Genomic DNA, 12,883 nt, shown 5'->3' with positions numbered 1-12,883 from the left:
AGGCGCAAACTTTATTTGCTCACACTTGGATAAAGGATTAAACTAAATTTATTATACTCTAACCAAGTGAAAAATAAACTTTCAACATCTTTCTCTAAATCCAGAGTAATTTTTTAAAAAAGGGTGGCACACCATTTGGCAACTCCTATAGGTAGAGATGACATGCTAATGCTTCTGCCTGGTATCTCCACTTGGGCCTGGCTCCCACTGAAGAGACCTCAATAAAAGTCGAAACTAGTCTGCAGAGTGGCCCTTCCCTTAATGCATAACATTAGACATATCCGCAAGGAGGTGTGTTTTGCATTATGGGAGATACTGAGTAAGGAGTGTTGGTAGCTTGCTCCACCTTTGCAAGGAGTGCCCTGGTGTTGTACCACCTTACCCCAGTCCTGAAGATACTTTCAGGTGCAAACTTTGTTTGCTCACACTTGGATAAAGGATTAAACTAAATTTATTACTCTAACCAAGTGAAAAATAAACTTTCAACATCTGTTGGTATTTGTCCATTTGTATATATACAGGGTGTTCGGGATAAATTTGACAGTTTCGTAAGGAAAAAGAAAATCTTCTTTGTATCTATTAAATTTAATGAATTGACAAAAAAACATTACAGGCAGAGTTAATTACAATACTATCAACAAGATTTACTCAAAATAACCACCATTAGCATCGATCACAGCTTCAATTCTGCTTCGGAACCTCGAACAAGCTGATGCTACAGTCTCCCTGGGAAGGGCCGCAAAAACTGTTTTAATTTTATCCATTAACTGGGCTTTTGTATTACTGGAAGTGCGATTGGTGTCTTTTTCAACTGCGCCCCATACAAAATAATCCATGGGGTTAAGGTCTGGGGAGTTTGGGGGCCAAACATTTGGACTGGTGAAGTCATAGAAATTTTCAGACAACCATTTTTGACTTTTCCCAGAGGTGTGGCAAGGGGCCGAATCCTGCTGCCATACATACGGCCTACCATTGGCTACCCTTGTTATCCAGGGCTTGACTACAGTTAGCAACTCCACGAACAAAGCCCGAATTCCAATGCCAGGGTTCTTCAACACCTGTTCCTGCAGATTTGCGAGGAATTCTGCTGTACGAACGCAATCAGATCGTCTGCTAGGGATCTTTCTTCTTGCTACATCCTCGTAGTCACCATTACAAGTCTCTAGTTCATGCCTGATTGTTTTTACTGTATTCAGGGAGCATTGGGCAGCAGTCGTAATATCCTTATTTTGATGGCGGGCACGAATCATCATGATACAAGTTATTCTCTTCCATGATTCAGGTGGGTTCCAGCTATCCATCCTTTCTGACATCTTGTATATGAATGAAGAAGGGTCCAAACTTTTAAATGAAGAGAAGTGTGTGTTAATACATGTAACTTACGGAAAAATATAATTAATTATAAATATGTCAAATTTATCCCGAACACCCTGTATATATATTTTAAATTTTAATAATCTCCAATGAAATTTTTTTTCAGCAAATTTACACACTTTGGAGTTTATCCCATCCTCTCCTGCTCATTTGCCATTTTTTATTTTACTTAGGTGGTCCTTTAATTCTTTCATTGTTATTATATCATTTAAAGCATTTTATAATTTATTGGTGTAATTTTTTATTTTTTATTTTTAATGTTAATATTATCTGTACAAAGATCTGCGAAGTAATCCACGAATTCTTTTACATCTATTTTGCAATTTATATTTGCAGTTCCTTTTATATCTGCATTCATGTGTTTTAGTATTTTATTTGCATTGGGTCTTATTTTGTATATATCATTTTCTAGATATCATACACATTTTTCCCAGCTTTCTCTGTGTCTCTTTCTGGTTTCTCTTTTAGCTATTGCTCGTCTTTTTTTCATGTTCAATTTCATCTTCTTGTTTTTTGCTACTTAACCAATTTTTATTTTCAATTATTCTTTTTATTTCATTGTCCTGTATATGTAATTTTTTATTTTATGGTATTTTTTGTGTGTTCCTAGACTTTCGTAATCTGCTAATGTAATAATTTCTTTTATATTATTTCATTCTTTCTCGATGTCTTTATTTTCTTGTATTTTTTCTAAGTAGTTATTAATCCTTTGTTGGTATAAATTTCTTATACTTGAATAATTTTGTAGTCTTACTTTGTAATTAGATTTTGTTTCTCTAGTTTGTTTATTTTTTGTATTTTTTTTTGTAACCTGTTTGGTGGAAACCTTAGTTTTGCCTGCACTAAATAGTGATCTGTGTTGATTTCTAGCCCTCTTATGACTTTAACATCTAGGAAGAGGTTTGCTGCTTCTTCATTTACTACAGTATTCTATTATTGATTTTTGTCCTCTTTCACACCATATATATTTATGTATATTTTTATGTTTGTAGAATGTGTTTATTATTTTTAAATTATTATTATTATCATCTGAGACCTCCAGGAAGTCAAGGACTCATTGAGGAAGGCTGTAAATTACTCAACCCAGCTATCATACCTTCCCTTAAATTCATTTACACTAGATGCATTTACTACCCTTAAGGGCAAATTATTCCACTCACTCACTGCTCTCTGGGAGAAAAACCTAGCTCTTACCCCTTTCTTGACCAAGAACAACCTTAACTTCCATGGATGCCCCCCGTGTTCTCTCCTCGCTTTCCATATAACGAAAAATTTCATCATTTGAAATGCTATAACACCCATTCAAAAGTTTATAGACCTCTATCATATCACCTCTTCTTTCTCCTGTTAAGCAGAGTCTGTAATCCACATACTCGCAATCTGTCCTCATAATCTAAATCCCATAATATGGATATAATCTTTGTAACTCTTCTTTACACCCTTTCCACAGCTTCTTTATCCCCTTGGAACCCGGGAGACCAAATCTGCGCACAGTAATCCAGGTGTGGTCTTATCAAAGCCATATAAAGAGGCAAAATTACTTCCTTATCCTTACATGTCAAGGTTCACTTCAACATTGCAATTATCCTCTGAGTTGTATTTGCAACTTTTACTGTGTGACCTTTGAACTTCTGTACTGGTGGATTCTTATCCACCAGTACACCAAGATCCCTTGCCTCTTCAGTTTCTTGTAGCATAACACTCTGCTAATATAATATGCCACTGGAACTCTAATCACGGTAAAGTGCATAACTTTACACTTACTAACATTAAACTGACAGCCATTTTCATTTGCCCAGATTTCCAGTCTATTTAAATCATTTTGTAATTGCTGAATATCAGCAGCATCCCTATCTTTGCATCATCAGCAAACAATTGCACATCTGATGATAGACAATTGCACATCTTGATGTCATTAATGTATAGATTGAACAATAATGGCCCAAGGACTGAACCCTGAGGTACACCACTGGTTACCTTAAATCTGGCAGATTCACACCAACTGTATACTACTTTTTGATATCTGTCTGTCAACCATCCCCTGATCCAACTCAATAGATTATATTCCAATCCCATCTTCTCCAGTTTACGCAACAGCCTATTGTCTGGTATCCTATCAAATGCCTTGGAAAAATCCAACAGTATGCATTCCCTTTATCCAACTCGGCCATAACAATGTTATAAAATATGAGCAAATTCCTAAAACATGACCTTCCTTTAGTAAACCCATGCTGCTCCTTGCAGAGCATAGCTTGTTTGTCTACCCATTTCTGTATGCGAGTTCTTATTAACTTCTCTAAAATCTTCACTACCACACCAAAGATACTGATAGGTCGGTAGTTAGAAACAAGTTTTTGCACCGCCCTTGTACAATCATACATAACTATCATATATTCCTTCCATTCCTGTGGTATCATTCCTGAGCTGAGACTCAAGTTATACAAATGTGTGAAAGGCCTAGCCAATTCAGCTGAACATTCCTTTAGCAAACAGGCTGTTATTCCATCTGTCCCTATTGACAAATTCATATCCAGGTTATGCAAGAGCTCTTCAACCTCATTTTCATGAACCTCTAACTCTTCATCCAACATAGCAGTAGCACTGTGCACCATGCTACATACACCTGGTTGATATATCTTAGGAAAGTGCGCATTCATTAACTGAACAATCTCCTTTGCTTCCGACATTCGTGTGCCATCTGCATTTGATAAAATTATTCTTCCACATTCGTTCTTTCTTTTGCTTGCAGCATAATGATAAAATTCTTTTGGATTGCCTTTAGCTTGCATGGCCAATTTCTTTTCATACTCTGTTTTAGCTTTTCTCACATTACTCGTTAGTTTTCTGGCCTGAGCTTTATATATTTTATAACTCCTCTCGCTCTTATTCTCGCGATATTCTTTCCACATCATCTTCTTAATGTGGATCTCTTGCTTAATAAGGCTGCACATCCATTTCACTCCCAACCTATTTATTCTTCAAACAGTAGGGATACATTCAGATATCGGCTCATTCGAGCACTTTTTCAAAGATTCCCATGCATTGCTGACATTTTTTCCATTCAGTAACTGATACCATGGGACCAAAGATGGTATTCTTCTAAGTTGATCATAATTTCCAGCTTTGTAATTCAGCATGTAGCCTGATTTTATCGGAGCTTCATTACAAGTAGATACTTCCCAAGAAAGAACAGCATGATCACTCACCAATTGGTGGTAAAATAGCCATATTCTTGACAGAGATCCCTTTTGACGCGATGAGCAAATCCAACACTCTTTGACTTCGAGTTCCTTCTTTCACATGCTGCTTAAGAAAGTTGTCTTGCAACAATTGAATAAATTCCTGTTCTTTCTTATCATGAGATATCTCTTCTACCCAATATATTTTCCAATGTTTGGAAAATTAGAGTCACCCATAATGATCATTTGCTTGGTACCCATAAGGCTAAATTGGCGATGCATTTCTTTGTCCCCTACAATTGAACCTCCAGGTCTGTAGCAACAGCCCACCACATATTTCATTCTGTTAACCTCCACTTCACACCAGATAGACTCAAATACATCACTACATGTGACATTGTTACCATCATTGTTTTCTTGTATTTCTACCCTAACTGGACTTAAGTCATCTGATATCATTAGTAGCACCCCTCCTCCTCCTCTCCTATCTCTTCTGTCATTCCTAAAAATAGTATATCCATTACACTTGATCCCACTTACCATATCTGATTCTGATAGCCAGCTTTCACTAACCAACAATCCTAGGCCACATCATATTCAATAACGCAACGAACTCAGCCCTTTTGTTTCTAGTGCTCCTGGCATTTGTGTATAGACATAATAAATTACGACCTAGCCTATTCTTATAATTAGATATGCAGTCTATTTGGTCTTGTTCTAGAATTTTCTCTTTTCCCTCCCCAGACATACTTAAAAGGTCCGAACCCAAATCATATTTTTCCACTATTTTGCCACATATATAACTATGTTCAGAGGCAATCATATCTTTATCACGTTTGTATACCATAGCTAAACTTTCATACACATTTTTCCCATTCCTACCTTGATGATCTAGTTTCCCTGACTCTCTGCATTGGGTCTCATACCAAGAAGTAATTTCTTCAGGTTTCTGATGCCAAATGAATTCAAGTGCATTCAAGTGCAATTATATATTTTATAATTTGCTGGTGTTGGTTGGTTGAGTGGTTAGTGAATCTGCTCTCCAGCCAAAAGGCTGCAGGTTCAAATCCCTGCTTGGGCATGGATGTTTGTGATTGTCTGTGAAAATACTAATGGTGGTGGTGGGCAGTAGATGGCTTTGGTGTAGATGATGATGGTAGTTGCGGTTCGTTGTAGGTGGTGGATTGAGTGGAGAGTTGTAGAGTAGATGCCCTCCCTTGATGAGCCTGTGGACTCCCTGGAGGTGTCACGTAATAATAATAATAAATGAGTCACTTTCCATTTTTATTTACTGTTGGTTCTCCAAATTTTTCTATAATTTTAATTTTTTTCATTTCTATTCTGGCATTAAGATCTACAGCTATAATTATATGGTCTGTTTTATTTAATTTTTTGTATATTCCTTGTAACTGTTTGTAAAAGTAATCATTTTTTTCTTTTCCTTCTTCAGGGAAAAGCATACACTCTAACAACTGTTAAATTTACTTTATTTAATTTTAATCGCACTTCTAATATTCATTCATTCCAGTATGTATAGTGAGTTATTTTTGCTTTAATTGATTTATGAATCCAAATCATTACACCAGCTTTTGCACACATTTATTTGTCTACTCCACTATATACGATATGATAAGTAGTTATTTCTTTTGTTCCTCTAAGTTTCTTTTTTGTTTCTGTAAAAACTGCAATTTCTATATTTTCATCATTTAAAATTTTATCTAATTCTTCTTTATGTGTTATATTTCTAATGTTCCATATAGCATATTTGACCATGCTTTTCTTTTTCCAAAGTTTCTTAACCTTTTCCAAAGTTTCTTAACCTTTTCCAGTTTGCAGTCTTTTTCCATGTTTTCTGTTTAGTGTGGATTTTGTTGAGACTTGAAAGTAACATGTGTTTCCCTATCTCAAGTTACTAGCATGGCGATAGGTATCCTAGTGGTGGAGCTGCCACCTTAAGGCAACTAGGCTTGCTTTTTTTTTTTTTTTTAGTAGATAGTGGAAACTACAGTTTGAGAGGAAAGAGTCACCCCCTCACCATCAAATTGCTCTAAATAATACTGGGGGGGGGGGAAGAGAAGAAGTAAGAGAGCAGAGGAGAGCGTAGAAGACTAGACTACAGATATGATATACCAAGTGTATATTGTAGGAAGTAAGATCAGATCTAGCTTGGGTATCTTGGGTTTGCCATGCCCATATTCACCAATGCAAGCCCCTACTGCCTTTTCAGTTTATTATAATTGCTTGCCCCTTGCATTTCCACACATACTTTTCGACTTACATAATCACCCCTCATTTATAGACAGATTCTCTTACATCGTTACCACAGAAGCAACTTGATGCTTTTAATATCTTGCAAATTGGTCATATGTTTTGCAGAACATCACTTAACCACTTTCCCAAAATCATCTGTTTCATGAAATTTCAGATGTTTTGCAAATCTTTGCTAATTTGACTGAATTCCTTGATGTGTGTGTGTGTTAGTTCAAAAAATCATCATATAAGTTCACAGTGACCTGTTCTACAATAATTCTAGTGTAAGCTGAGTGAGAAGTTGTAATTTTGACTTGAGTCATTGGATATGTGTTGAATTTTTGGCTTAGCTTACTTTGGTACATTTGTCAGCAAAGCAGGATTTAGATAAGGATGGAGGGTTTTGAGTGAATTGGGGAATAAAAGCACTCATCTGAATAATCAGAGAAGTGCTAGAATCTGAAGAATAGAAACAGTAATTGGACCATGGAAATGAGGCATAGAAATCCTGAAGATATCCAATTCGACACCATTGTGCTGCCAAGTTACAAGGTTGAGAAGGACTGGGAGAAGGACAATCTATAGAAAAGGAAACACAAACAAGGTTATGATTTTATGAATCTTGCCTGTTAAGAAAAATTATTATTATTATTGTTATGCAGACTTGCAGGAATTTTTAGAACTCATCAAAGGAATATAACTTATTGTCTATATACTTGTCTTATCTTTCTCCTTGAACAGATTCACTGAAGATGCACACTCACAACACCAGATGTTAGCCTATTGCACACATTCCATTAGAAGAAGCTGGGCCTCATTTGATTCCTAACTACACATTCCTAGTTAGCCTCTAGCTCTCTACTCCAAGTTATCCCTCCACCTGTCATATGTTGCAAAATTTCATTGTGCCTATGTTGTAATATCACTTAACTAAGTTGTATTTTTTCCCCACATCATCCCTCTCCCTCCTCTATCCATTCCTAACACCTTTGATGATTATATTCTCCCAATTTTTCCTCATGTGCATCTTTGTATAGACCACTTATCTTAGTTACCCTCTGTTGGATCTTTTCAGATGTCTCTTCGTCTCGTCAGAAGTCAGATGACCATGTCTGTGGAGATGTGGGATAGAACTTTCTTTTTCTTACAAGTTTGTGTTAGTGCAGTTATTCAGTTTGATGACATATGTGGCTCCTAAACTTCAACTCTTCACTGTAACTCTCAGGTCTATAGTTCAATTGGATACTCACAGAAAATTCACATTAATATAATTCTGCAATGTAATGTAATCATATAATACACTTCCTGCAATGTCATCTATCCAAATTGCATATATTTACACTAGGCAACATGAACTGATATTCATTGTCATTATCTCATATATCTTTTTAAGTTAACCTGCAGGGATTCTCTATTGAGTATGTTTCTTATCAGCCTCCCCAGCTTAACATCATCAGCAGATAACTGGATAGTATCCCATAGGTCAATATTAATATCATTAAGTTATACAGCAATGGCCCAATTACAAGAGAATGCTATGGTTCAATATGAAGTCATCCTTTTCCTCTTGCCACTGCTGCACATTGCTTTGTGATATCTGTCACTCAGCCACTCTCCTATCCACTTACATAACATTGGAAAGCACATGTTCTATAACAGATGGACAGCAGAATTAGATAAGGCCATGATAATTCTGCTGTCCATCTGTTATAGAATGTGCAGATTGCTAATAGAGACTTACTTTTTAATAAAGCCATGCTGTTCTTTATAGAAGATCCTAGTACTGTCTAGCCACCTCTGGATGCAATTCCTAATCAGCCTGTCCAAAAAAGTTGCTGAAAGTAGCAGAGATAGTAATTAGTCAATAATCTGCATCATTCTTAGCTTCACTGTTATACATTGGAATTATCTTTCTATTCTTCCCCTTATTAGGAATCTTGTTCATGTTGAAACTCAAGTTAAACAAGGTCAGGAATATTGATAACTTTCTGTACGTTCCTTCAACACCTGTGTAGACATCCCATTCAGTTGTTATATTCAAATTAAATGCAGAAGTTAGTTATTATCTTGCAACTTTTTTTTTTTTTGCTTAATATTATTTTATTTTACTTTATTAGTATATATATGAATATGATATTTCTCTTCCAGTAATCATTTTTCTGTAAAATTGCATAGGGATATTTATAATATTCTCTTGTAATGTCAAAAATTCACTTTAAAAAGTATTTTCCCACATTGAAATGCAGTCTTTATTTTACAATGCTAATGATTCACTTCAGATTCTTGGATTAAGTCCATCATCAGTGGGAAAAGAAGCAACTTTTACCTGTGATGCAAGTGCTGCAGGGTGGGGAGAAGTCAAAATTGAGATGAAATGTAATGGATGTGGTGTGCCACTGCAAATTGATGAAAGAGGGAATGGAATATATCGAGTAACCTGTACTCCTGCTTATTCAGAAAATCATTTGATATATGTGACTTTCAATGGTATAGAAGTCAAAGGTAGGCTTATTTCTTTTGTTAGGTAATAGTATCTTATGAAATAAATATCTTGATTTATTCTTTTCTGCATGTAAAAGTTAAGTTAAAAGTGAAATACATACAGTTAGAAATTGTCAGTGTAAATAACAGGTGAAAATTTGGGCTACTAACAACTCATTAAATGAGAAATAGTAGTAGTAGGTGGAATTTATCACATATCATCAGAAGAAGCAATAACATTGTTAAAATTGTAATACATTTTAATAGCTTTACTGTCTTTATATATATATATATATATATATTTACTGAATGTCCAATTTGTTACATTACACTTTCATCATACATGGAGCTGACTACTTCATGAGAAGTACTAAACTCCATGCAAAAACCCTCTTCAGACTATAGTAGAAGTTGGAAAAGATGACATTAGAATGCACAAGGTATTAGATTCTGTTACATATGGGGAATAACAGTAAATGACCTCACTAAACTGCTTTCAGTAAAAAAAAAAAAAGCAGCTATGTGTACATGTCATTTATTGAGTTGCCTAGTATAATATTGCTTGATCCTTTGTTCTACTCTGATGAGGGAGAATCAGGATACATCAAAAGGGATAATGGAAGCCAAATGTGCAAGATGGCAATGCGTGGGGTTAGTAGTGGTTGGGGGATGATAGTGTGAATGTGAATTAAAGACACGTTAACACAAGAATATTTTAATATTTACCAAATATTTCAGTCTGAAACTAACAGACTATCTTCAGTGGCTACATAGGAACCATTTTTTAAACAAGGTGGAATACCAACAATTGATCATTCAAAAGTAGAATTCTGAAGAAATATGATTTAACAGCCACTTATATACCTATTAACAAAATATCTAACTATTTTACCTCTTCTAAAGATAAACACTCAACTATGTCTCTGCGTGTGTATCAAGTTCTTTGTAACTGCAATTTGTCCTACTTTGGACAAACAGGACGCTCTATAGAAAAAAGAATTCAAGAACATCAATCATACATTCTGTACAACAAATCCGATAAATCTGGATTGGCTCAGCATGGGATAGAAACAAGCCACAACATCCTCTGGTCCAAGACTTGCCTTCTACACAGGTGTCGCTATAAATTTGAACGCCTATTTAAAGAAAGTGCTGAGGCCTTACTTCAATGCCCTAACTTCAATCGAAATGACTGTATATCCTTATCAAAAATATGGGAAAGTTTAATCAGCATAACACATTAATTAAAAAAAAAAAATTAAAATAATTTTTTTTTTTAATTGAGACTTTGAATTTCTACATTAGCCTAATGTTATTTATAAATTAAGGTTGAAATTGTGAATTAATACCTATAATGTACTCATCACTCTGATGAAATTTTTCCTCTCTTTAATGTTTAGCAATATAACATCACACGGCTCGTTCTACTTTTGAATGATCAATTGTGGTAACTTGTTTTTGGAATGTGAAGATAGATCGAGGGAATGCAATTGGCAGAGCCTTAGAAATAGGAAAGGGAATATGATCAAGTCATTTAAGTTAGTAAGGATTGTTACTGGGTTAATGTGGAAGAAATTGTTCATAAAAAGGGGAGATCAGGGTAGAACCAAGGGCCATCCCTGAAAACTCTATAAGAAGGGTGTGATCAAGAACATAGGAGCAGGTTCTTTGCATGGGCAATGGTTGGAGAGTAGAATGCATTGCCTGACAGTGTGGTGAATGCAGACACATTGAATGAGTTTAAAGCACAGTTTAATAAGTTTTGTAATAGTGTGTACTTCCAGTGATGAGTATTGTAATTCAGTAGAGGTCTGGTGTTAATAATAATTGTAAACTCTACATTGCATCCTTGCCTACCAGATTTCAATACCTTACAGTCTGCAATATTAAACTGAATTGCAACTTTGAATCATCTGCAAACTGTTATCTGTATTTACACTTGTCCCAATATCATTACATCCAAATTAAACATCAATGGCCCCAAAATAGACTCCTGTTGCGATCTGCTAGTGACATTCCTCTTTTGGGATATTATTCTTCCATACACAACCTGCTCACATTTATCTGATGGCCAGTGACTTATACAGCTCAGTAGTCTCTAATCCAATCCCATCTCTTTCAAACACTGAATTCACCACCTTGTTGTAACATGTAAGCAGATTGCTAAAACATGACATTTTCTTAACAAACTCGTGCTGACCATTATCAAGAATGCCACTTTTATATACCCAATTCTGAATCCTAGCAACCTGTCCAACTTAGCCTATCCAAACACAAAAATTGGCCTATAATTTGTAGCCTTAGTTCCTCCCCTCATTGTTAAGTGGAACAGTTTTGCTCTCTTTAAGATGCCTTTTTATTGAAAGTTTTTTGACTTGGTTATACTATAAATTAAAGATACCAAGAAATTATATTCTTGGTTTCATTTTTTATCCAAGTATAAAGAAATAGGAATTGCATCTGAAGTCACTTCACGACTGGGCTATTTGTATATAGAGATCAATGACTTCACATCAGTTGCCTTAGTATCCCATAATGTAATGCACCGTTGTTAGAGACATGTATAATGTAATGCATTATGGGAACGGCCACTACCGAGACTAGTGACGAGACCTCAATAAAGGTCAAAACTGATTTGGGTAGTAGCCCTTCTCATAATGTATAGCATTATACATGTTCATAAGGATATATGCATTGCATTATGGGATGCTAAGGTAATTGATGTGAAGTCATTAGCCTCTATATGCAAACTTTGTTTGCTTAAACTTGGATAAAGAAAGAAACCAAGAATATAATTTCTTGACTTGCCCTTTTATAAGACCCATCTTGAACAGGTGTGCCAAAGATGCTATTAATTCCCTGGAGCATTCTTTCCAGAAACATGGTGATACATCATCAAATACTACTGCCCCATTAACATCAAGTTTGCTTAATTTCTTATATGCCTGCTACTCACTCACTATACCTCCACATCCTCCACATGCGAACTTCTCAAGTACTGTATTCATGAGGATGAAATGCCCCGATAAAATGTTCACTGAATACCTCAACTGTATTATCTTCAGCAGTTTCTAGTCTACCACTGTTGTCTGCTAACATCATCCTCCCATTGTCATTCCGTTTTCCACCTTCCACAGATTGCAAGAACTCGGTAGGATTTTTCTTTGTGTGACTATCTATTTTCTAATAATATTGCACTTTTGCTATCCTTATCAACCAAGTTACTTTCCTAGCCTGCTCTTTGTACTCTTTATGCAACAAATTATTACCAGTATTCATCTTGTGTTGCCTCCAAGTGCCTTCTTCCAAATTTAATGGTTATTCCCTTCATTCACCCATTTTACTCCTACCTTATTTTACCCCCCCCTCCCCAATTTTCCTGTCCAGCTTGCATTCTTGTTGTTACATTCTCAATTGTCACAGTGTTCTCCTCTCTATTCACAAAGACTTCTGTTTCACCTAATCCAAGCAACAGTCTTTCCAGTCAGTTGACACCACATCTATTCAAATGTAATCCATCACTTTTTTGCAGTTCCATTTGCCTCTCAAATGCATTCCACACATCAACAGCCTGCATCTCTTTCTCCTCACACAGCTCT

At 35.6% G+C, this 12,883-nt stretch overlaps 1 protein-coding gene across 1 annotated transcript in view; it reads left to right on the top strand.

Moving 5' to 3' along the window:
- The window catches only part of jbug (filamin-type immunoglobulin domains fbug), an 879,391-nt gene that overhangs the window by 283,645 nt on the left and 582,863 nt on the right, over positions 1–12,883 (top strand). Inside the window, exon 11 of the mRNA XM_090401914.1 lies at positions 9,083–9,305. Coding sequence (XP_090258040.1) covers positions 9,083–9,305 — 223 coding nt within the window. The remainder of the gene's footprint in view (positions 1–9,082; positions 9,306–12,883) is intronic.

This window comes from Typopeltis vanoorti, chromosome 12, assembly GCF_054136105.1.
Source record: "Typopeltis vanoorti isolate ZY-2024b chromosome 12, IOZ_Tvanoo_1.0, whole genome shotgun sequence".
In the NCBI taxonomy this organism is placed as follows: domain Eukaryota; kingdom Metazoa; phylum Arthropoda; class Arachnida; order Uropygi; family Thelyphonidae; genus Typopeltis; species Typopeltis vanoorti.
The sequence above is the reverse complement of the archived record's forward strand: the minus strand, read 5'-3'. Positions and strand labels throughout refer to the sequence as shown.